The sequence below is a fragment of the Gossypium raimondii genome, chromosome 6, assembly GCF_025698545.1.
Source record: "Gossypium raimondii isolate GPD5lz chromosome 6, ASM2569854v1, whole genome shotgun sequence".
In the NCBI taxonomy this organism is placed as follows: Eukaryota; Viridiplantae; Streptophyta; class Magnoliopsida; order Malvales; family Malvaceae; genus Gossypium; species Gossypium raimondii.
In genome coordinates, this window is record NC_068570.1 from 57,017,470 (window position 1) to 57,044,545 (window position 27,076).

At 34.1% G+C, this 27,076-nt stretch overlaps 2 protein-coding genes across 13 annotated transcripts; one reads left to right on the top strand and one right to left on the bottom strand.

The window, feature by feature from the left end:
• The first annotated feature begins 14,315 nt into the window (after nucleotides 1-14,315).
• On the top strand, nucleotides 14,316-18,343 carry LOC105772575 (protein NRT1/ PTR FAMILY 5.1). The gene is made up of 4 exons (XM_012593929.1): nucleotides 14,316-14,554; nucleotides 14,816-15,033; nucleotides 16,061-16,617; nucleotides 17,325-18,343. The coding sequence occupies exons 1-4, from the start codon at nucleotides 14,452-14,454 to the stop codon at nucleotides 18,196-18,198; spliced, it is 1,752 nt and encodes a 583-aa protein (XP_012449383.1). The 5' UTR covers nucleotides 14,316-14,451; the 3' UTR covers nucleotides 18,199-18,343.
• Nucleotides 18,344-18,875: 532 nt separating this feature from the next.
• LOC105772572 (hypothetical protein) lies at nucleotides 18,876-26,471 on the bottom strand. Of its 12 annotated transcripts, none has more exons than XM_012593923.2 (8): nucleotides 26,309-26,456; nucleotides 25,762-25,817; nucleotides 23,471-25,692; nucleotides 22,754-22,814; nucleotides 22,531-22,646; nucleotides 21,768-21,858; nucleotides 21,026-21,073; nucleotides 18,876-19,159 (listed from the first exon to the last, which is right to left on the bottom strand). In XM_012593923.2, exons 3-8 carry the CDS (start codon nucleotides 25,663-25,665, stop codon nucleotides 19,061-19,063), a joined length of 2,610 nt encoding a protein of 869 aa, XP_012449377.1. In that variant the 5' UTR covers nucleotides 25,666-25,692; nucleotides 25,762-25,817; nucleotides 26,309-26,456; the 3' UTR covers nucleotides 18,876-19,060. The 12 variants fall into 12 exon arrangements, with proteins under 12 accessions (XP_012449377.1, XP_012449379.1, XP_012449376.1 ...); XM_012593925.2 differs by having other exon boundaries at nucleotides 23,471-24,705; nucleotides 24,814-25,944; nucleotides 26,253-26,447; XM_012593922.2 differs by having other exon boundaries at nucleotides 26,253-26,446.
• Nucleotides 26,472-27,076: the final 605 nt, after the last annotated feature.

Consider the following 27,076-nt stretch of genomic DNA (forward strand, 5'->3'; position numbering starts at 1 on the left):
ATAAAATTGATATTTTATAAAAATTAAAATTATATAAAATAATAAAAAATACATCTAAAATGAATTTGGACAAATAGTCATCCAAGTTTATTTGAATCAGGACATCTATTTGTCCAGGTTCATTTTGGACGTAGAATATTTTTTACAGTATTTTTATAAATTTATATATTTTAAGAATTTTATAATTTTTATTAATATTTGCCACATGTCATCATACTATTTGTAGTTAATATTATGTCATCATTACATTTTAACAAAGCTGCAAAAAGTATCGAAGTGCTTGAAGGGAATTTAAGCACCAATTAAATCCGAAAATATCAATATATGATATTTTAACTATTATTGTCTTATCTTATTTTGCTTTTTTTCAAAATGGTTTTCAATCAAAGTCTATTCCTTCTGTTAGGGCCATTTTGTTTTTTGATTTTGGTACATAGGGCAAAATCTATCTGCATAGGTAGAAAAAGAGATGCCGAAAAAGCAAGCTAGCTAATCATCATTAAAAAAGCACCAACTCGGCTGAATTCATCCCTTTTTCTTCTGGTGGTGGACTTATTTATTTGTCTGAGTGAATTTAGGTAGGAATGTCATTGGGCGGGCGGATGTGGGGATATCCCTGTCAACAATTATTATCCCCGTCCCGCAACCCGTTATGAGTACAAAACTCAAAATCACGACGACATAACGTGTTCTTCAAGTTTTTTAATTTTTTTTCTCTAAGTTAAACTCTATTTTAGTTTCCTACATAATTGATTTAGTGATATTCTCGTCATAAATGCTATGAATTTCAGCTTATAAATAGGCCTCAGTTACTCTAGGTTACACAAGAATAGAAAATATTAAGATTGAGAGATTTATATTTGTTGACACCATTTTTTTGGATGAAAAACGGAGTCGACTTGGGTTTTGACAAAAAACGAAAAAAATGGAGTCGCCACCAATCCTTTTTAATGAGGTGTGATTGGATCACCTCGAAAAGTGGTTGTTTTTAATAAATGATTTAATTTTATTAAAACAACGAGTTTGGTCCACGAAATTCAAAAAACAGGTTCGGGAGTCGGTTACGCACGAGGAAGGATTAGCACCCTCGATACGCCCAAAATTGGTACATAGTTGATTACTTAATGTCTTAGTGTCGAAAAACTGAAAACGTTAGAGAGATTTAAAATACGATCCTAAAAAACACTTGAATGACATGGATTAAGATTTAAGAGGATATTTGGCTATTTGGTCAGACGAGAAATCGAAACCCAGCACATTAGGGCACATTTTCTCGAATTTCCAAACACAAAACATTGCCTTACTTCGAAATTTTAAAAGGATATTTGGCTATTTGATAGAACGAGAAAAATCAAAACCCAGCACATTAGGGCACGTTTTCTCGAATCTCCAAACGCAAAACATTGCCTTAAAAAAATATTCATTTCGAGAAAACAACGTGTCATATCCAAATAAAAATTTTCATTTTTTTACTAATTTGCGTAAAAATCGATGTGATGTTAAATTCGATGTATGAATAAATGGTTACGTTAATGATTGACAATAATACGAAAGCGAATAAACAAATTATAGCGTACCACACCACATTTTAATAAACAAATAAATAAAACGGAATGATTGAACAAATAAGCAAACAAACAAATAAATCGACCACACCACGTGCATCATTTTATACATCAATAATAATAATCCAAGTAAATGAAACAAAATAGTAGAAAACAATTTTACATAGCTAATAGTTTAAGACAAGTAATTTAGGAAATCGATTCAAAATGAATGACAAAATACTTCAACAAACAATATATAAGCTTAAATCACCAAAAATATATACTTTAAAAATACGTAAAAGTTTTAAAAGATAATCTATATAATGACTTAAATCAAATAATACAAATAATAAGAAAAATATTAGGTAAATAATATATATATATAACTTAAAATAAATAATAAATGAACTCCCTTTTTTCTTTAAAAATAAATAAATTAAATTAACTAAAGGATGAAATTAAAAAGGAATTAAAATTCGGGGTATAAATCACAAATAAATAAAAAAGGTCACAAGGGACCAAAATAAGAGGCGCTTAAAGAACGAGGGACTGATTGGGAAATATCCCTATCCTTCATGCGCGTCGTTTTGCACAGGACTAAACTGAGACAAGTGCAAAAAAATGGGGTCAAATTGGAAAACGCAAAACAAGGGACAGAGGGGGTCGAATCGAAAACGAGCGACAAAGCAGAAGGACCAAAGTGCAAATAGCCCATTTGGCTTTAAAACGCGCGGATCCTTTGCCCACTGGGTCGGGTCGTCGAGTCGGAGGCCAAAACGATGTCGTTTTGGCCTCTAAACCCCAAGTCCAAATACGGCGCCGTTTCATACTATTATAAAAGCCCAAAAAAAATAAAAAATTCATTTTCAGCCCTTGCTTCAAAAAAAAACTGAAGGGTGACTCAAAGCCTCTCTCCCTCTCCTCTTCTTCGGCTAATAGGGCCACCATCTGTCCGTCGGCTACCCTCCGGCCACCGGCGATGGCACCGCCGTGCATGGTTGCCGGGAAACCCAAAAGTGCCCCTTTTTAGCCCGTTTTAAGCCTAGATTTTAGATCTAGAAGACAAATGCCTGAAAAGTAAAAAAGAAGAAAAGATTCGACCTTTGCCCCCCTTTTTTACCGATCTCGACGCTGGGGAAAAGACCACCGACGGAGGGGCCACGGGTCGATTCTGGTAAGTGTGTTTTCCTTTTTATTTGTTAAAACACTTGTAAAGAAAATAAATAAATAAAAGATGAATAAAAAAGAAAACCAAAAATAAAACAATAGAATCTCAACCTTTTTTCAACTTCTATTCTGTTTTTGATTTTTATATGTGTGTTTTTACGAAGAAAATCGAAGAAGATGAAACAATGAAAAGCTTCGGCCTTTATAGCCAGATTACAACCTTTTTTTCTATTTTTTGTTGTTTTTTTTATTTGTTTCTTGCTGTTGTCATTTTCTCTTGCGTGTTGCAGGTGGTGTCAGACCCGCATAGAGGGCTAGCGATAGATGAGAGGCGACGGCCAGGGGCGTGTGGCTAGGTGTGGCAGACGAGGAGGCCACGCATGGAAGCTTGCGGCAGTTAGCTTGGGGAAGCAAACTAGGGTTTATTTTGCTGAAATGTTAAGATAGTGGGCTAGGGTTTTGTAATTTTTGGGGCCGAAATTTTGGTTTAATTTTGTTATAATGGACTGAAATTTTTAATATTTGGGCCCGGGCAAAAATGGGCTCTTACAGCTGCCCCTCTTTGCTCATTTTCGTGTAACAAGAATAGAGCAAAGACATCAAAAGAGCTAATTTTGCCCGGTCTTGCCGAGTCCTGACTTTTTGGTGCTTATCTTCTTCAAGTAGCCTCATTCCAGTCCAATGTGTCTCATTGCTTCAGTCTACTTCATTGCACTTCAGAGAGATACGGCTTCAATCTACTCTACTGCAACTCCATGAGGATGAGATTTGTGGTTTTAATCCACTCCACTGTGACTTCAGGGAGATAGGATTGGTTTCTTTCGTTTGCTCCACTACTGCTTAGGGAGATAAGACTTGATGTGATCTGCTCCACTACTGCTTAGGGAGATAAGATTTGGTTTCTTTCGTCTGCTCCACTACTGCTTAGGGAGATAATACTTGATGCAATCTGCTCCACTATTGCTTAGGGGGATAAGATCTTGTTTCTTTCGTTTGCTCCACTACTGCTTAGGGAGATAAGACTTGATGCGATCTGCTCCACTACTGCTTAGGGAGATAAGACTTTTATTTCGTCTGCTCGATCCACTGTAGTTGATGGAGGCAAGACTTTGTTTTTGATCAGCTTCGCTGTTAACGCAGGAAGGCAAGATTTGCTATCTTCAACCAGCTCCACTACAATCGATGGAGGCAAGGATTTGTTTTCGATCTGCTTCGCTGTTAACACAGGGAGACAAGATCTGCTATCTTTAACTAGCTCCACTACAACCGATGGAGGCAAGGCTTTGTTTTCGATCTGCTTCGCTGTTAACACAGGAAGACAAGATTTGCTATCTTCAACCAACTCCACTGCAACCGATGGAGGCAAGGCTTTGTTTTCGATCTGCTTCGCTGTCAACGTAGGAAGGCAAGATCTGTTATCTTTAACCAGCTCCACTACAACCGATGGAGGCAAGGCTTTGTTTTCGATCTGCTTCGCTGTTAACGCAGGAAGGCAAGATTTGCTATCTTCAACCAGCTCCACTGCAACCGATGGAGGCAAGGCTTTGTTTTCGATCGCTTCATTGCCAACGAGGGAAGGCAAGATCTGCTATCTTTAACCAGCTCCACTACAACCGATGGAGGCAAGGATTTGTTTTCGATCTGCTTCGCTGTTAACGCAGGAAGGCAATATCTGTTATCTTTAACCAGCTCCACTGCAACCGGTGGAGGCAAGGCTTTGTTTTCGATCGCTCATTGCCAACGTAGGAAGGCAAGATCTCGCTATCTTTAACCAGCTCCACCGCAACCGATGGAGGCAAGGCTTTGTTTTCGATCTACTTCATTGCCAACGTAGGAAGGCAAGATCTCGCTATCTTTAACCACTCCACTACAACCAATGGAGGCAAGGCTTTGTTTTCGATCCGCTTCACCGTTAACGTAGGGAAGGCAAGATCGATGTCTTTAACCACTCCATCAGAACCGATGGAGGCAAGGCTTTGTTTTCGATCGCTCACATCAACGTAGGAAGGCAAGATCTGCTATCTTTAACCAGCTCCACTACAACCGATGGAGGCAAGGCTTTGTTTTCGATCTGCTTCACTGTTAACGCAGGAAGGCAAGATTTGCTATCTTCAACCAGCTTCACTGCAACCGATGGAGGCAAGGCTTTGTTTTCGATCTGCTTCGCTGTCAACGTAGGAAGGCAAGATCTCCTATCTTTAACCAGCTCCACTACAACCGATGGAGGCAATGATTTGTTTTCGATCTGCTTCGCTGTTAACACAGGAAGGCAAGATCTGCTATCTTTAACCAGCTCCACTGCAACCGGTGGAGGCAAGGCTTTGTTTTCGATCTACTTCGCTGTTAACGTAGGAAGGCAAGATCTGCTATCTTTAACCAGCTCCACTGCAACCGATGGAGGCAAGGCTTTGTTTTCGATCTGCTTCGCTGTCAACGTAGGAAGGCAAGATCTGTTATCTTTAACCAGCTCCACTACAACTGATGGAGGCAAGGCTTTGTTTTCGATCTGCTTCGCTGTTAACGTAGGAAGGCAAGATCTGATGTCTTTAACCAGCTCCACTGTAACCGATTGAGGCAAGGCTTTGTTTTCGATCTGCTTCGCTGTTAACGCAGGAAGGCAAGATCTGCTATCTTTAACCAGCTCCACTGCAACCGGTGGAGGCAAGGCTTTATTTTCGATCTGCTTCGCTGTTAACGTAGGAAGGCGCCGTTTCATACTATTATAAAAGCCCAAAAAAAATAAAAAATTCATTTTCAGCCCTTGCTTCAAAAAAAAACTGAAGGGTGACTCAAAGCCTCTCTCCCTCTCCTCTTCTTCAGCCAATAGGGCCACCATCTGTCCGTCGGCTACCCTCCGGCCACCGGCGACGGCACCGCCGTGCATGGTTACCGGGAAACCCAAAAGTGCCCCTTTTTAGCCCGTTTTAAGCCTAGATTTTAGATCTAGAAGACAAATGCCTGAAAAGTAAAAAAGAAGAAAAGATTCGACCTTTGCCCCCTTTTTTACTGATCTCGACGCCGGGGAAAAGACCACTGACGGAGGGGCCACGGGTCGATTCTGGTAAGTGTGTTTTCCTTTTTATTTGTTAAAACACTTGTAAAGAAAATAAATAAATAAAAGATGAATAAAAAAGAAAACCAAAAATAAAACAATAGAATCTCAATCTTTTTTCAACTTCTATTCTGTTTTTGATTTTTATATGTGCGTTTTTACGAAGAAAATCGAAGAAGATGAAACAATGAAAAGCTTCGGCCTTTATAGCCAGATTACAACCTTTTTTCTATTTTTTGTTGTTTTTTTATTTGTTTCTTGCTGTTGTCCTTTTCTCTTGCGTGTTGCAGGTGGTGTCAGACCCGCATAGAGGGCTAGCGATAGATGAGTGGGGACGGCCAGGGGCGTGCGGCTAGGTGTGGCAGACGAGGAGGCCACGCATGGAAGCTTGCGGCAGCTAGCTTGGGGAAGCAAACTAGGGTTTATTTTGCTGAAATGTTAAGATAGTGGGCTAGGGTTTTGTAATTTTTGGGGCCGAAATTTTGGGTTAATTTTGTTATAATGGACTGAAATTTTTAATATTTGGGCCCGGGCAAAAATGGGCTCTTACAATATTCTTTGAGTTTGAAGGATTTTTCTTTCGGGGTTTCGGTTTTTTTTATTTTGATTCTTTCCATCTTTTATACTCTTTTTTCTATTTAGTGAAATCTCCTTTTGCCTATGGCTTTTTATTCTCATTTGAGGAGTTTTTCCACGTAAAATTTGTGTGTTTGATCTTTTCGATTTTCTACTTTATTTACTTGTTCGTTGCATACACGGATTAATTCCCAACAATATTAATATTTTTCTATAATTAAATTGTATATAAAATATATTTATTGTTAAATAAATATGGCATAATAAAAGAACCTACACTATTTCATTTTTTATTTGTGCTTGTTATATTCATCAAACAAGTAGGCATTACATAGCATCAATACTTTCTTACTATACTAGAAAGGCATAATATGTACTCCTTCAATAATCATCAATGTCATTGGCCAGACAACATCGTTTTATCTTGTTAGGTTTAGATTAGATACTTTCAAAAACTAGATTGCAAAGATCGATTATTCAACTCATATATTTGACGATACATTGGGCAACATGTAAGTGAGACTCCATAGTGCTATCTTGGTACCTAACACATACCCTTACACTATAACATAAGTTAGGCCTGCCTATAGTGAGTTACAATAGACTCCCTACGATACATTGATATGTCTTTGGGTCCATTGCAACACATTGATTATCTTTGGGTAGCTTGTCATTCATGCTCACAGGAGTTCTCATTGGTTTGGCACCCTCAAATGCAAACCTCGTAACCAATTTCTTGACGTATTTCTCAAGTGAAATGAAGATCTTAAGTTTAACTTGTTTTTTTCGAATTCTAATTTCATGACTTGTGCAAACTCATCCTTAGCAGTAGATTATGTCATCAACATAAGTTTTTGCTATTGTAATACCTTCTTTGATTTTTTTAATAAAGAGAGTTTCGTCTATACTCCTCTTTGAATAGCCTTTTTTGTAGAGGAACTCAGATAACCTTTCATATTTCAAACCAAATAGAACTTTTGTTCATTTCTAGACATATTTTGGATGACAAGGGTAGATGAACCCTTTGGATTGTTTTACATAAATTTCCTCCTTCAAGAAATCATTGAGGAAAGTTCTCTTAACATCAATCTTACGGATACTAAATTGAGCAACATGAGTAAAAGTTCCATCAAAATTAACCACTTCAACTCGTGTGTATTTTTATGTAATTAATTAGGGTAAGTTTGGATGAACGGTGTGTTCATCTGCATTTAGTGTAAAAGCAACGGTGATGATGAGATTAGATATTATAGCGTGAGACAAAAAGTAAGCTAAATATACTGCACCACACGCCCATCCAAACCCACCGCTAATCTACCTTTGTTTTTGATGATTTTACCACTTCTTGCGTTGCATGGATTCAACATTCATCATTCAATGTAGCACTTACTATTTTCTAATAAGTATAAATTTCATAATAATAATAAAAACCCAATTTAGAACAAATTATCATGCAAAATATTGTCTAAAGAAAAATCTAAGTTACAAGATATAAACTTAGTGGAGATGACTTGAAGTACTACATCATGTTTTTCTTGTAACTCAACTTAATCATTGTTATTATGATTATTAATATTATTATAAATTCTGATCATATTTATTTTTTTAACATAATATTTAGAACTACTCATAGCCCTTCCGAAACTCATAAATAGGAAGATAATACGCTTTAGTGCACTCGAACTCATATCCTCCTACATTGACAACAATACACATGCCAATCGAATTAAGAATCAATGAACTTTTTGTTTGTTTTAAAATTTTCTCATGATTAAGTTGTACTTGAATACATGCATCAATTGAGTTTAAAGCAAGTTGAAATATCTAAAATACTTTTTCTTCTTTTTCAAAAAGTTGTAAACATGTTTTGAGATTCATCTAATTCCTTATTTAATCATTTTGAGTGGCTTTTATTTCCAATATAAAAATCACTAATTAATGGAATGGAGTGAAAAAAACATGAAATAATGCTTATATATATATAAATATAATATTTACCTTTCAAATATTGAAAGGTTATAGTTGAATAATATTTAATAAAAATATTAGATTCGTTTAAATATGGGTTGAGTTTGAAATTTTATATTCAATGCTCGAGCTATTTTTAATTTATTTTGAATTTCATGTAATTTTTTATTTATAAAATGAAAATTATATAAAATTACTAAATATTAAATAAAATTAACATATGCTTATTAAAAATTTTAAAAAGAAAGAGAGGAAAGTATTAGCCAACATAAACGGGATTGAATTAACCATTTTAAATACGGTCTGGTTTAAATAAAATTTGAAATTTATATATGAACTTAACGCGGTCTAACTCAACTGATCAACATCTAAAATTAAAATAACAATTTTTAATAAAATTATTTTACTATTCATAAATCTCCGAGAAATTATTTTAAATATATATATATTTAACTATTACCCTTATAAATAATAATTTTAAGGCTAAAATTTCACGTTTCATAGTTGACGATATTAAAATTGAGTCATTGCAACATTCTTTTCTGAATTATTTTTTTATTTTAATGATATATTAAAATATTAATTTCATAGTCCAATCCTAAGTAGGTGAAAAATCTTTGTCCTGATCCGACAGTCTGAACATAAATTGAAAAAAATAACCCATGTATTTCGTGGCTGAAATTATTTGTCGGCAATAAATTCTATATTTTATAAATTATTTTAATATTCTCAACTAATGATTATTTATATAAAAATATATTTTTTACTTTTTCTGGTCAACTCAATTTCTTTAATTAACCACTTTGGTTTTGAATGGATTCTTATGACAGCTTGATTTGTGAGGCTCTTAAATATAATTGATTGGTTTATTAATTGTTTATTTAAAAGTATTTGGTAAAATTTAACTGAAAGTTAATGTGTAAAATGACAGAGAAAAAACATGAAACATTTTTAAGTAAATACGGTCAGATATGTCACTCCACATATCTCATCCCCAATTCGCTGCGAAAATTGTTGCCCATCCATGTATCTTCTGTTGTGGAGATTTTAGCTCAACAAGTTCTTGCAAACCTCCTTTCATCAAACACTATAATTAAAGAATTTGATTACTCAATCATCCATTTACACCCAAATCAGTTTAAAAAGAAAACCTAAAACTCTGTTTACCAAACATTCTATTATCTTTATATAATTTTATATTATAAGTTTTTAGAATTACATATTTATAAAATTATTTAATTATGTTTTTTTTATGATAGGGGGAAACCATTATTGGTGTGACGTGGCGCCAAGCTTTAACCTTTGAGCGATAGAGACGGTTGAGCAAAAACAGCTAATTTCATTGTGCGGCCTCTGATCTCTTTGGTTATATTTATTGAATTTGTATTTAAAATTTAATTTAAATAAATTTAGAGAAATAATAATTCTTTTGATGACGTGTGTATATATAAATATTGTTGGTGGTACTTTATATGTGTTGGGTTGGATATGGATAGGTGGGGTGGAGAATGATGGACCAGTTGTTCCTTCCGACGTGGAAAGTGTTCATTTCATAATTGTGACCCATCGAAGTTCACCATTATTCTTTCTTTTCCCATAAAATAATAGAATTTTAAAGTAATTACATCACCAAAAAAAATAATAATAAATGCATTTGGTTAGTGGATTGAAAATGTTGATACAAGTAATCAACAAGGAGGAGAAGGTGGTGGAGGGGAGTGTCGGTTCACCTGCAACAAGTGGAGAACTTGTGCTAAAGAGCTAAAGAAAGGAGAGAGTTGGGGTTGTTGTCTATGATTTGCAGGGAGAAAGGGTCGATCCTAAGTCCCTTGTGCATTGGGGCTTATATGGGGTCTTGTAGTGCCACATAGTCGACAATGCAGTGTCCTGTAAGTTTATATGTGTCGGCTAGAAGGTAAGCCCGTTAAAGGTTAGTTGTCACCATATAGCTTATTGTGTGGTCCTACTTCGACATTCTCGTCCTTGAGGTTGTACGAGGTTGTTATGCCTTTGTGGTCTCCGCATAGGGTGCATAGTGGGCCATCTCCAAACTAGCTTAGACAAGATGCATGAGAGGTCATTTGCAGATTGTCCTACACAAAGGGTTGTATGCGGACTGTTCCAATGGAGGGTCGTTTGTAAGCGGCTTCATGTCTTGCCACATGTCATTGCCGATGTGAGGGTATAACAAATAATTATCACGACTAATTACCCCATACAATTCTTCTAATTCTCTCTCCCTAAAATTGGAGAGTGTATTTGAGATACTCCAACTTCACTTGATTCAGTGAAACCCACTTATTACAATAGTTAGCCGAACATGTCACATATGTATAATTACAAATAATTACACCAAAATTTAATTATTAGATAACTTCTTGAACATAAACTTCTAATTACATTCGATGGCTATTTGGTCCAAGAATTTTTTTGTATTTCTCATTTGATTTAGTTCGTTGGAATGTGTTTTTATGGTTAAAATATGCTATTAGTCCCTATACTTTTACAAAATTTGAGATTAAGACCCTATACTTAAAAGTTTGTTTTTATTTAAAATCACAATCCAATCATTAAAATTATAAGCATTTCTATCACATTTTGTGTTTAATATTAAACTTATATACATTAATATTAGAAGAAACGTAATTTACATGATCATATTAATGAGTAATTGTAAAAGCCCATTTTAGTGAAATTGAAACAGTGATTTCGGGACCACAAATTTGAAGTCAAAAATTTATTTTAATATTATTTTATGGTCTACAGTATGATGGAAATATTGTATAAAAAATTTGTTAAGAAATTTTACCGTTTACTTGCCTAATTTGATAGAAAGGACTAAATTGCATAAAGTGTAAAGGTTGTGTTCTAATAGCTAAAGGTATTACATAGCTATAGGATTTTAAATTGGAGGTCCTTATATATTAAATAGGCCATTAACGTGCTTAGTGGTTAAGCATGAGTAGTCATCACTGGAAATTGAATAAATTATTAAGGGTAATTTTGGAAATTAATGATTAAAGTTATAATAAATAAAATAAAATAATCTATTCTCATCATCGTCTACCAAAAAAAGAAAAAGAAAAGAAACCTAGCCATGGAAGCTTGAATTTGGACAAGCTTATTTTGCTTAATTAGGTATGTATTTTTTTCCCCGTTTTTGATGATTTCTATGTTTCCGAGATCGTAGTAGCTCAATCTAGCTAGTTTGGGGATTAATTTGCAAAACTATTAAAGTATTAGGGTTTTTCAATTGATGAATATGCTTGAATTTTGAAGTTTGAAAATAGAAAATGAATGATTGTTGTTAGATAAACAAGTTTTGTAAAGAGAATTTTGATGGAATTATCAATTAGGGATTACATTGAAAAAGATGATAAATTTATGGTAAAATTTATGAATTTTATGAAATAGATGGGCTGCTATTAATATGTATAAAATTGGCTAGGCTTGAGTAAGGATTAAATTGTATGAATTTCATTTTTCGAGCCTAGGGACTAAATTACAAAGGAATTAAAAGTGTAGGGAAAATGGTAATTTTGCCAAAATTCCATGTTGGTTTAAATTGAATGAGAAATATATTGAAATGAGTTAAATTTATTCGTATAGATCCTGTCAGACCTCGTACAGAGTTAGATCGAGGTAAAGAGAAAATATTGGATTAGTCACCTAAGTGTTTACGTACACTTGTCGAGGTAAGTTCGTGTAATTAAATTGAGTATTTATATGTTTTAATTGAATCATATGCCTGTTTATTTGATCTGTAAACTCTGGTAATACTCCGTAACCTTGGTCTGGCGACGGATACAGGTTAAGGGTGTTATAGTAATAATATTAGAGGAAGGGTTTGTACAGCTTTCTCTATGTAAGAAATAGAAGTTGTAAGTATATATATATATATATATATATATATATATATATATATATATATATATATATATATATATATATATCAAGGGTGTAAACATAAGCCAAAGGTATTGTGGAATATTTTTAATTCCTTTCCTAACATATTATTCTATACATTATCTGAAATTCAAATAATAACATATTTATCAAAAATTTTAAAATTAACTTCATTTTAATGATGTGATTTAATTCATTAATAATATATAAAAGATTTAAGGATGTAAAAAGCTCTCAAATTTTTAAAATAGTAATTAAGTCTTTATTTTTTGGCATTTAATTGAGTATTTGGAATTTCAAAATGCATCAAAAAGGCCCTTAAATTTTTTTTCCAAAAAGCAATTAAGCTCTGCGCTTTTATGCACTTAATAAAATTATAAAATATTAAAATATATTAAAATTATAAAATTTTATAAAGTAGTAAGAAAATTATAAAAAATGTAAAGAAATATAAAATTTGTAAAAAAAGTATAAAAATTATCGTGACAAAAGAAGCATTTTATAATTTTTATAACTTTTATTGATTTTTAGTTTTATATTTTTTCATCATATGTCACGCTTTATTGTGACATGTGATGGCTTTAACTATAAAAATAGGGTCATTAACTTTAATGGTCAATCGTTAAAGTTAATAACTAAAGCGTCTTTTGATGCATTTTATAATATTTTTATTAAAATTTAATAATTTTATAACTTTTATTTTATAATTTTTTACCACATATCACGTCGTGATTGTGACACGAGATGGATTTAACTGAAAAAAGTTAATGATAATTAATTTTAACAATTTACTATTAAAATTAAGGGCCAAATAACTTTTATTACTTCATATAAAATTATATACTACTGTTAACCCTTATTTATTTGATATAATGAAGACAAAATATTGATAGTAATGAGAAAGCTGATTGATTGATTGATTGATAGTAATGGGAAAAACTGACTCCTTTATTGATTTCTAAAATTATGCTTTTACTCTTAAATATTATATTTATTTTTATACATTAATTAAATATATATATACTAAATAATTATAAAAATGTTATATATACTCTATAAATGTATATTATAATTACACTATAAAATAATTTAAAGTTACATTAATTTTAATAAATCAATTATTATAAATAACTAATTAATACTAATAAATTAATTAAAATAAATTTGAAAATAAACGGAATGAAACTTGAAACTCAAAATCTCAAAATTATCATTAGCTTTAATTCATATATATATATTAAATATTTTCTTTTAAACATTTTTACCCACAAAATAAGGATATTAGTAGTAAAAAATAGTCTTATAATGATATACCATATGAAATTTTCCTTTTAGATTGTATTCTAATTTAAGTACTATTATTTATAGATATTATTTTAATTTATTTTAATATAGATTTTAATATATTTTAATTTTAAGCTTCATTGTATTTTTAATGATTTTTATTTCTTAAGATATTTATTGGAGCGAATTCAAGAATTAATCTTTCGCATTTTATAAATTTATTAAGGAGTAGATGCTAGCCACAAATTTTAAAGCTACTCCATACCCAAAGCAAAAATCAAACCCTTAACTATCGGTTAATGATTTATTTTAATTATAAATATTTGTAATTGTATTTATAACTTAAATATATATATATATATATATATTAACATGCAATTCTTTAGAAAAAAAACAAAGCAATTCTAATGTGTATACATATCATGTTTTATTTATTTATTTATTTATAAAATTGTGTAAATATAAATAGGACAAAAAATATATGTATGAAAAATTTTAAATATGAGCATTTAAAAATTTAAATATGAAATATTTATTTTAAATAAATCGTATTAATAATAGATTATTACACTATTTTTGTGTTTAATAAAATTATTGTATTTGTATTTAAATATTAATTTTTGATATTCTTCATATCCGTTTTACAAATCATATTTAGGATTTGTGGCTTGTCCTCGTCTCCAAGGTTCGATTCTGAATTTTCTTGTTAAAGGTGTAATGTGTCTTAACCATTGCTGAAATAAAAATAATATATATATATAACATTAAATCCACATTAATGCGGCTATATAAAGGCGGAGGCTTTGGTGAAGCAAGAAATAAGAATAGTGAGCCAAAACTTTCACCACATACATGCATACATATCATCAATAATATATATATTAAAAAAAAAAGTGATTCTTTCTATAAATCCTTTCATCGATTCTTCCATAAAAACAAACTCTCATAAAAATGGAAACCAAAGGTTTCACTCAAGATGGTACTGTCGATCTTCGTGGTCGCCCCGTTCTTGCTTCCAGAACTGGGAAATGGAATGCTTGTGCTTTCCTTGTTGGTAAGATACTTATACATATATATATATAAATATATATGTAACTCTCAGCTTTTTCACTTCTTGCAAAACTCGTTTGTTTTTGGCCTTTGGGTTTGATTAGTTTTCCATTTAGAGTCTAAAAACTTTCATCAAAGCAAGGGTTTTAATTGCAGCTCCATGAGTTATTCTTTTGCACTATAATGAAGACTACATGTTTGAGTGTTTGCTTCATTCAGTTGATTGCTTTGAATTGATTTCTAGTGTGTTTATAATCTTAAACAGGGTATGAAGCATTTGAAAGGATGGCCTTTTATGGAATAGCTTCCAACTTAGTGAATTACTTGACGACCCAACTCCATGAAGATACAGTTTCATCTGTAAGAAATGTGAATAGCTGGTCAGGATCGGTATGGATCACACCAATTCTTGGAGCTTACATTGCTGATACTTACTTGGGTCGGTTCTGGACTTTCACTGTTTCATCTCTTATCTATGTCATGGTAAACTCACCTATTACTTCTCCCAAACTCCAACTTTAAGCTTTTCTTTTCGTTAGACATATTGATTGACTCTCTCTAAAAACATGAAAAAACTTCAAAAAAATTAGATATTTCTATATTGAATACATATATTCATGTTTGAGTAACATTTTTATCTTTCATATCAAATTAAAACCTATTTTCTACCAAAGAACTGTGAATATGGTGAGGGGTTATATTCACTATTCTATAAAAGGAGGCCATATCTTTTGGATGGACCATATTTCTAGATACCTACTAGGAGAAAGCCAATTAGATTTATTAATTTTGGTTGGTTCTTCTTCTAGTGGATTCAATGAATAATAGCAAGTCATTTGGCCTAATCAGAATGGAGATATTAAGATGGTACTTTCTTCTCCCCCACAAAGCATATCTGATTTTCATTATACACCCCACTAAAAAAAAGTTGCCATCATGTCTTGTTTTTGCACTTATAATTGGGGAACTGTTTTGTTATAGTGTTTAAATTTATGGAAAATGAGTTTCAACCAAATGACAAAGACTTGACTAATTTGTTTTCATTCATAAAAACATTTTATTCGACAATATCCAGTTGTCTTAGTTGATTTTTAAATCTACTTTTTTGGTATCCAAATTTCTTTATTTATTTTTTATTTTCATACAGCAACCTCTTTTGAACTAAAATATTACTTGGCGACAAAAAAATGTTTTGTCTTTGATGATAAGAAGAGGGAATTGGTGTTTGATGCTTGAGGCAACTTTTTGTAATTGCTTAATATGGTTTGCACATGCTCACAAAACAATGAATCCTTTTCATTCTTTTTCTTTCTTTAATTTTTATGTATGTAATGTTATTCAGATCTGAGTCTTAATGTTGGATATAGGTATGCGTCGACAAGAGTATGTTCATTCTTTCTAAATTTTTTATTTAGACATTCTCATATCGAAATATTTATCGAACATGAATATTTCAAGAATAGAGAGTAAAAATTTGCATGTCTAATATACCATGGTTTAATGTGAACAGGGAATGATAATGCTCACAACAGCAGTTTCATTGAAATCATTGAAGCCAACTTGCACCAATGGAATCTGCAACAAAGCCTCTACATCACAAGTAGCTTTCTTCTATATCTCTCTCTACACCATAGCACTAGGAGCTGGGGGAACAAAGCCCAACATATCAACCTTTGGGGCTGACCAGTTTGATGATTTTAATCCCCATGAAAAGGAGCTCAAAGTCTCATTCTTCAACTGGTGGATGTTCAGCTCTTTCTTGGGTGCCTTGTTTGCTACCCTTGGCCTAGTCTACATTCAAGAAAACTTGGGTTGGGGGCTTGGCTATGGGGTTCCAACAGTTGGTCTTTTGGTCTCCCTCGTTGTGTTTTATCTTGGAACCCCAATTTACAGACACAAAGTAAGGAAGACCAAGAGCCCTGCCAGGGACCTGATTCAAGTCCCCGTTACAGCATTCAAAAACAGGAAACTTCAGCTCCCTCAAAACCCTTGTCAGCTTCATGAACATGAGCCACAATATTACATCAACAGTGGGAAACGGCAGGTCCATTACACTCCAATTTTCAGGTGATTTTTCCCACTAATTTCCCCACTGTTTTAAGATAATATAAACAAAGGTTTGAAAAAAAAAGGGATAATAGTACTGTCCCATTTCTTGCAATCATTGTGGCATTGAATTTAGTAAGGGTTTTAGTCAATTTGAGATCGTACAATGCAGCAAAGTGCTTTAAATCTTTTTTGTGCTAGAAACAGGTGCAATAGGGGACCTCCAAATGCATGTGCATAACTAGGAAATCTCCTGTGCCTAAGGCAATGGTGGGGTCAGGGATTTAAATTGCGGTCCCAGATGTGTTTCCAATTACACCGAGTTTAACACAGTTACAAACGTAATGCATGCTATCATAAAAATAGCGACCCTAGGGACACCTTGCAGGCTTAATTTGAGTACTTCCTTTTAGACAACCTTTAATGATAAATATTGGTCATAATTGTTGGGACCAAGTTGGCTTCTGTGACAGTGAAATGGTGACCCCCACTCTATGGAGTCAATCAACAAATGAAGACAAATGATTTGTGAAAAATGTTTGGTGGAACAATGAAACTGCATTGCAATAAGTTGAAATATGGTCAACATCAGATTCGAATCTTGAACATGATTAGGATCCCATCTTATCAGCTAATGCTCTGATTAATTAGTACTAATTATTGGCATTAAGTGCTTACGAAATTCATCATGACTTAATGGTCTGTCATTCATATTCGTGTGTTAACAGATTCTTAGACAAAGCTGCAGTGAAAGATGGCAACTCAGGTAGACCACCCTGCACTGTAACTCAAGTGGAAGGAACAAAGCTTGTCCTTGGGATGATGTTAATATGGCTAGTCACCTTAGTTCCAAGCACCATCTGGGCTCAAATAAACACATTGTTTGTTAAACAAGGAACCACCATGGATAGAAGCTTAGGTTCAAGCTTTCAAATCCCAGCAGCTTCATTAGGTAGCTTCGTGACACTCTCCATGCTGATCTCAGTACCCATGTACGATCGCTATTTCGTGCCATTCATGCGCAGTAAAACAGGGAATCCGAGAGGAATCACACTCCTCCAAAGGCTTGGCATTGGTTTCGTCATCCAAGTCATTGCGATCGCCATCGCATATGCCGTAGAAGTCCGAAGAATGCATGTCATAAGAGTGCATCAAATCACTGGACCCAAACAAATTGTTCCAATGAACATATTCTGGTTGCTGCCACAGTATGTTCTACTTGGAATAGCCGATGTGTTCAACGCTATCGGTTTGCTGGAATTCTTCTATGATCAGTCACCGGAAGACATGCAAAGCCTAGGGACAACATTTTTCACCAGTGGGATTGGAATTGGGAACTTCTTGAATAGCTTTTTGGTAACAATGGTGGATAAACTTACAGATAGAGGTGAGCATAAGAGCTGGATTGGAGACAACTTGAATGACTCTCATTTGGATTATTATTATGGTTTCCTTTTGGTCATATCAACCCTTAATTTAGGGGCATTTATTTGGGCATCAAGTAAATATGTGTATAAAAGGGAAACCAAAGAAGTGAATGAGGGTTGTATTGAAATGGAGAGCAAAGCCTTGGAGATATCTCCACTAGGATTACAAGTATGAAAAATAAGAAAAAAGAAATTAGTACTGATAATAAAAAGGTGAGTGGTAGAAAAAAAAATTATGATGTTTGTGTAACCCCCCTTGGATATGTGTAGCAATTAATGTTTTAATTTCTATTTTAATGACAATAGTGTAATTTCCACTAGTTAGCACCCAGGACTTAAACAAAAATATACTACCCATAATTTCAGTGGTAGATTATCATTCATATACATGTTTATACCTAACTCTAACAATGCAATTTTTCAGCAGAAAAAAACCTCTCAACTATATGTAAAATGTGTGTACATTATATAGCAATAAACTATAAAATCCAACCCAATTTACATGCAAAATTACACCCATGATTTTTCTTATGGTTCTTCAAATGACACTAACAAATTTAGAATCCAAATCCCATAATTTGTGACCCCTCTTCCTATAAAAAGAAAAGTAAACTAGTAGCTTTGGCCAGTTTTTAACCGGTTTCTTCCTAGTTTTGGGCGGTTCTATAATTTTCCAGTTCAACATATATGATTAAACAGTTGGACCTCCTGATTCCTAATTCAACCTATTGAATCGGTCAGTCTGGTCTGACTTTTACAACCATGGACATACGATAGAAATTTAGGAAACCAAACGCAGGAATTTGCAGGCAAGCCAAAGCAAAACACCAAAAGAGAGAACATGAAAGCCAATGCCTAAATACTCTTTCATACTTCATTTTTCTCCATTATAATACGATGGAATGCAAGTTAACCGTTAAGGAAAATACCTAGTTGCAAAATTGAGATCTTTGGAACTGTCAGGAATTTCGGATATACAAGATCTTTTCAAGGTAAGCTGTACAGATGCTCCGGAAAAATTATCACTGCCACGTGACCTAGCTCTTTGCATTTCTCGTATCACATTTACGGTCTTGCGAAGTGCAGTTGTTGGTCCGATCTGATTTTCGCCGATCAGCTGATAGTCGTGGTCTTAACTGCAAAGAATGTGAAATATTAACAACACCCTAAAGAAACTAAAACAAATGCCAGAGAGGATTTGGAGAACTAATATGAGATCCATAGTACGTTCTATGCAAGTAGGAGAGTAATCGAGCCAAACCGATCACGAATAATAACAAGCTTGATCTTGATTCTAAATTCAAAGCAATACTCAGCTTGAGCTCAGTCTAGCATAATTTTTTTAAGTTCGAGCTCGGCTCAAGATATAAGTACTTATTCGAGGTCAAGTTTGATTAAGCTCATTTATGGATTCCCTAAGCTTGATTAAGGCCAAGAGAAGAACCAAAAACCCTACACCAGGTATTTGAATCTGAGAGACTAATCTCAATTCATAAATATACTAATATAGTATATCAGATCATACATCTCTGTTTCCCAAAATTAGGGGTCTTAAACCCTGAGTAAAGGCCTCAAGAGACATCAAAGAAGAGCATCTCACAGTCTAGGAAGCTTCCACCAACAAAAAAACACATAAAAGAGATTGAGTTGTTCTTGGTTCTTCGATTCACTTGATTTTCTGCTGTTTTAATTGAGAGAGATGTGTGAATGAAGGACGACAAACAAGAATAGGCGAAGGAGAAAGGAAGAATGAAGAGAAAAGGCCAGGAAACCAGGAAATTGGAAGAAAGGGAAAGAAAAACAAAATGGTTTCTGGGAGGGGGAAAAATTAAGACCTTGTGTTAGTTTTTAATAATAGAAAATATTTTAAAATTTTTAAAATGAAAAGCTCAATTAAGCTCACAAGCTGTTCAAATGGATACTAAGATGCTCGAGTTTGACTTGATTGATAGCTCGAGCTGCTTGAGATCGAGCTTGGCTCAATATTGAATTTCAAAATTTTTTCAAGTCGAACTCAAGTAATTGCGAGCACAAGTATCTTATTTACACCCCTATATGTAAGAATATGAGGGCTTTGCTTCATGGCCAAAGGCTACTCCAAAGTCCAAATTGCAAGGTTAAGTGAATTAACAACCAAATTTATTTTAACATGTCAAAGAAATTTTGGTATAATGAAATTACTTCATGTTGGACCCTAAATTCCTATTTATGTTGATACAACTATTCATTATGTTAAGTACCCAGGTCCAACGCATAATCAGACATGAGAATGAGGATATTATCCTCTAAAGACTCAAAAACATGGAAATGTTGGGAATAATTGAACATGCCCGTAACAAGCACTAATCCGTGACTGATACTCAAACTTGAGTCCGAGTAACATAGATTTCTGTTTCATCCATCCAATAATTAGAAGCCTAGTTTCTCTAGAAGCGCCAAAGTCAAAAGCCCAACTATAACAAACTCAACTAGATGAGCCTTCCCCATAGATAGCAAGAACACGGTAACAAAAAACAAAAGCACAAGCATAACAAACTAAGCAACAAACAACCTCAGCTCTAATAACATTGTAAGAATCCAACCTACAACCAATTAGTAATAAATGGAAAGGTCAAAATTGAATATATTTTGCCCCTTTGAAACAGTAGGTCCTATATCCCCCTAAGAGAACCCAATAACTCAATTTCAAGCACCTAATAGTTTATGTATGAATACTGGGTGTTATATTAAATAACTCCTCTTGGTTACAAGTTCACTTCTCTGAGAAACATATAATGTTAAATGTAGAAATTTTTATGCACACTACATCTCAAATCGAGGATCTTTATGGCTCTACCACAACCTGACTCCACTCTTAACACTAGAGCCAAGCCCAAGTTGCAAACATGGCTGAAGGCTTGTTTAACACACCCTCCATGCATTATTTGATACAGAAAGATAAAACGCAATAAATTGAAACCAGTAATCAGCGAAGATAACTAAATGGGTGTGTCGTTACATACCATCTCTAGATACTTGAGTTGCTTCAAAACTTCTTCTGTTTCCAGCTCCTGATGGAATAAATACATCAACAAGTTCAATTAGAGGACAAATATGATCAATACTATTAACAATTACAACAAATAAATTTGAACCTATTATATCAAAAGAAATTACTTCTTCCTTTTCTCTTGGATTTATAACCTTTTTATTACAAGACTAAAACTGCAGATATATTCTATAATGACTTGAAATAAAAAATCAAAATTAAACAAAACTGGTATTTGTTTCATACAACAGCAAAGACAATACATAGTACATCCTGTAGTTGAAATTCCTTGACCAGGATTAACAGACTATAAGACACAATTCTGTTTTGGACACATTAATGGACTACAACCAAGATTCTTTCTACTTCTTGGGACAGCATGGCTTCAGTTTGGATCTCCACTTGACATCTATAAGAAACACAGACTTGCATTAACTAACCACAACTTGATGACACATTAAATATGATCCACCTCTAATATTGAGCTTCCAAATGAAACATATTTACATGAAACCTGGAATAGTTATTCAGTTTGGAAAGAACAAAATTTTAAAATTTTAAAATAATTACTGATCCATGAAGAGATTCCCTAGTAATACAAAATTCCAAAATCCAAGTTAGTTAATTCAAAAGCCCAAATCAAGCACCATAACCTGAAGGTTGAAATCCGAAAACAATAACATCAAATAGAATGAAGTTGTTAAAAGGGTTACCACCTGAGGTACGGAACAATCAGCAAGTGATGGATCCCATTGGACACAGCAGAAGCACTCCCAGTTATCAGTTTGGACTTCAAAAAGAGGAGCCCTACAAAAGCAAGAACTTTAAGAACTAAGCATCTTGCATGAGAAACACAAAAACCAAAACAACAATGAGAAAATGAGTTAAACATATGTGCATATTAAGTTATAGCAACCAGGTAATAAAGTTCCACAACTCATCTAAGCTATACCTGGTACATACTCTGAACTGAATTCCTCAAGCTCTTCAGAACAATTTAAACATCTTTATCCTCTATAATTATCTACACTATCTTAGCAGTACTTCATTGACCAATTCACAGATAAGAAAAGTGGTATAATGTACTTACATCTCATCAATTTTCAATTTTTTAATATGAGAAACAGCGTTATCTACTAACTGTTAAGCATAAGATAACAATAAAGAGGGTGCTATATTACATGTACCCGGGCTTGAATTCTATTTGGGTTAAGTAACCACTACTAGAGGATCTCCTATACCAATATTTATTATAGTGTAGATTTACTTGAGGATATGATTACCAAAGGTCAGCATTTGAGATTTTAGACACTGAGTTGATATCACTTCAAGTTTCAACAATAATTCATCTACAAGTCAACCGGAGTAAATTGATTACTATTCCCTAGACAAAGAATGCAAAGAATTTTACCAAATACCAACTTCTGCAAACAGAAATAGCAAGAAAGAAAGTAAAGTATCAACACAAGCAAGCTATACCTGCGCCACTTTCCACAGATGGTTCCTTTAGTGCCTCCTACACCTTCTATAAACTCTCTACATTGAAGCCAGTTCCCTATTAAGCTTAATTTAGATGACTTATTGCAATTTGATCCCTATTTAGAAAAATGTGTCAATTCTCCCCAAACCAAAAGGTCACATGTCTGCAAAATATAAATGCAAACCAACAACAACAACAAAAAAAAAAAAACTGAGGTCTTACATGGAAATCAGTAAATTCTGAAGGATCCAATTCTAGTGGTTCACCAATATTATCAACATCACTGCATCATATAACAATATACTGTTTATGAACAACACATGTGAATCAAGAAGCCAATGATAGCATGTAACCTTCTTTTACCATTTCTAATGTCAAACAAAGTAAATTCAATGAAATTTATATTTGAGGAAAAAGAAACTTGAAAACAAATAAGAAAGATAGCTTACAGCGTAGAAAATCAAAATTCAATAAACCAAACATTGTCTTGTCACTAACCAAGTCAATCACTTGAGGAACCTGTAACTACATTTTACTTTGTAAAACCAACCAATGATGAATCAAAACATGCATCATACAAAACAGATAGTTGAATGTATTATTTAATCCAACCCCTCCCCCCCAAAAAATAAAAAATAAAAACCCACACACTGAAACCTAGATTTAGTACTTCCAAGTTATCCAACCTGGAAGTTCCTTGCAATGAATCAGAGAAACTAGTTTTGGGGCAATATGCAAGACCATGGTATAAATACTGATCATAAACAATACTAGGAACATGAAAAAACCCAGCAATAATTATTGATGTTTCACCCAAGATTTTGTCTGAGAAATCAATTCTGGTGCGGAAAACAGAAGTGCCTTTGACATGGTATAGAGAGCCTAAACTTAAGCATTCCACAGAGAATAAACTTATATATAATAATTTATGGAACATACTTATCAATTGGACCAGACCAGTCAGGAATTTCTGCTTGAAAGCCCTTTCCAATTCGAACGCTAGTTCTATAAGGTTCAGTATCTCTCAACATTAGTTCTATTGGACTGAATTCCCCTTTAGGTGATTTGTCTCTGGATCTGCCCATTACACCAGTGATACTTGAAGCCTTGCTTGCAGTTGTCTCTTTGAGCATTATTCGCTTCTGTTTCATACACATAATACAGTACCATTCATCAACCGGTAGTTTCTTTATCCTGGGAGTGCAGCAACGTACATGAAATGCTTCTTCACAACTATCACAAATTAGCATCTTTTGAACAGTTCCTGAACGACTACAAGATTTGCAAAACCTAGAACAACTACCACCACTGGTAGTCCCAGTTTCCTCATTAACAAAATTGCTAGAAGGCCCAACTTCATCAACATTCCCCTGGTTCCAAAGTATATGGTGGCACGCATCTTTTTCAGATAGATCTTCCATCGCAACTTCAGCAGCTATTACACTAGAGGAGGAGCACTCACCGTTTTCATCCATCTCATCTTTTGTAGAAGCTAATGCAAGTTCCATATTTGACTTTGATGATGAGCAACTATCATTTATACTGTCAACATCTATTGTTTTCTGCACAACAGTTTTATGTACATCATCAGAAATGTGGTCATACACACCAGAACATCCATTAGCAATTTCGTACTTCGAAATGTGAGGCCCTCTACTGCAAGCGAGAGGCATCACAGGAGCTCTAACAGTTGCAATTTCATGTTCAACTCGAGGAACTCCCTTTTGTCCCATAACTGCCTCTGAAAGCACATCAGAACTAACAACAGAAAGACAATCTGTGCTTCTCTTTGAATTAACCGGCTCCTGTGCACAAAAGTTGGCAACAACAGCGCTAGCAATGCTGCTGCTGCCCCACCGTTTTTTCCTCCTACTGTAAACTAAAATCGGCATAGGACTTTCAAACATCACACTCGCAGATAACCAATGAGAACCAGTTTCGGGTAAGGGAAGGCATGAATCCTCAGCCTCTTTACATCCAGGTTGTGAAGTACCATCACATTTAGGAGTCATCCGGAAAGTTTCATTATCAGACATCCAATCACATAAAGAAATCTTTGTTGCAGTTTCATGTTCAACTTGAGAAACTCCCTTTCGCTCCATAACTGCCTCTGAAAGCGCATCAGAACTAACAACAGAAAGACAATCCACACTTCTCTTTGAATTAACCAGCTCCTGTGCACAAAAGTTGGCAACAACAGCGTTAGCACTGCTGCTTCTGCCCCACCGTTTCTTCCTCCTGTAAATTAAATTCGGAATAGGACTTTCAAACCTCATACTTACAGATGACTGCTGAGAACCAATTTTGGGTAAGGGAAGGCATGAATCCTCAGCCTCTTTACATCCACTTTGTGAAGTACCATCACATTTAGGAGTCATCTTGCAAGTTTCATTACCAGACATCCAATCACATAAAGAAATCTTTGTTGCAGTTTCATGTTCAACTCGAGAAACTCCCTTTCGCTTAACTGCCTCTGAAAGTGCATCAGAACTAACAACAGAAAGACAATCCGCACTTCTCTTTGAATTAACATGCTCCTGTGCATAAAAGTTGGCAACAACAGAGCTAGCGCTGCTGCTGCTGCCCCACCGTTTCTTCCCCCTACTGTAAACTGAAATCGGCATAGGACTTTCAAACATCACATTCACAGATGGCTGCTGAGAACCAGTTCTGGGTAAGGGAAGGCATGAATCCTCAGCCTCTTTACATCCAGCTTGTGAAGTACCATCACATTTAGGAGTCATCTGCCAAGTTTCATTACCAGACATCCAATCACATAAAGAAGTCTTTGTTGCAGTTTCATGTTCAACTCGAGAAACTCCCTTTTGCTCCATAACTGCTTCTGAAAGTGCATTAGAACTAACAACAGAAAAACAATCCACACTTCTCTTTGAATTAACCAGCTCCTGTGCACAAAAGTTGGCAACAACAGCACTAGCACTGCTGCTGCAGCCCCACCGTTTCTTCCTCCTGTAAACTAAAATCGGCATAGGACTTTCAAACATCATACTCACAGATGACTGTTGAGAACCAGTTTTGGGAAAGGGAAGGCATGAATCCTCAGCCTCTTTACAACCACTTTGTGAAGTACCATCGCATTTAGGAGTCATCAGCCAAGTTTCATTACCAGACATCCAATCACATAAAGAAATCTTTGTTTCCTGCATTCAAACACATAATAGGACTGTTTCAATTGAACTAGAAATTTGAAGTCCCAATCTAAATCTCACCTAATATAATTCAACAAACACAAAATCAGGGTTTCTCTCTTAGAAATCTTTGTTTCCTGCATTCAAACACATAAAATAAGACTGTTTCAATTGAACTAGAAATTTGAAGTCCCAATCTAAATCTCACCAAAAATAATTCAACAAACACAAAATCAGGGTTTCTCTCTTAGAAATCTTTGTTTCCTGCGGTCAAACACATAAAATAGGACTGTTTCAATTGAACTAAAATTTGAAGTCCCAATCTAAATCTCACCTAATATAATTCAACAAACACAAAATCAGGGTTTCTCTCTAACTTCCACCAATGAAAAGGAAAAACTCTCTTTTTCTTGCAATTACAAACTTGGGTTTCAGTGCATCAACCTAGTGGTTATCAAATATTTGTTCTATTCCAACAAGATTATTTAAGAAGCTACTTAAACAAACGATATAAACAAAATATACCCAATTTGCAGAAAAATAAATATTTCATGAGAATTTGGCATACATACCCTTTTGCAAGAAACACAAATAAATCAGAGCAGTTGGAGAATTCAAGGGCTTAAACCTGGAATTGCAATCGAAGCGTTGAGGCAGAGGGCAAGGGATTTTGGTGTTCTTTAGTGCCCGGTGCCTGCCTCGCTGGCTCAACCGGTGGGACAAGCGTCTAGTGGGCTTAAGGGTGGCTTTTTTGTACCATGTCCAACAAGTATTTTCAGCCTTCTAATTATGAATTTATGCACTTATGTTTACGCTTTGTATGGTCGACCGGTTTGAGTTTGGATAAAATTTAACTCGGTCAGTTTAAATTAAAATTTAATATTTTTATTTTATTTTACAAGGGTAATTTTGTATTTAAGAGTTGAAGTAAACTTTGACTAAAATATAGAAAATTTAGTCATCTTCCTCAAGTGTAAAAATAAATAACACCATTAGAGAGGAGAGCAAGGTTCGGTACAGTGAGCTCCTTGCATGTAAGTGTTTTAGCTCTTGTCTTTGTTATTTTTTTGTAGTTTTAGGACCCTTGAAGCTAGAATTAGGGGTCAAATTGAAAATTGGTGACATGTTTAGGGATTGAATGTATTAATGAGTTTTGTGGTGTGATTGAACTAATTTTTGTGTAATGATTTTTGCTAGAACTTATCTTTAAGGAGTTAAATGTTACAAAATTAAAATAATAGGGATAAAATTGAATTTTCGATGATTAAGGGACTGCTTGGGTACAGTGTAGATTTGGTTAGCTGGTAATTAATTCAAGGAAATTAAGCAATTAAGGTTTGAGGTAGATGGAATTGTACAAGAGAAGCGTTGAATACAAATGTGTAAAATTTGATTA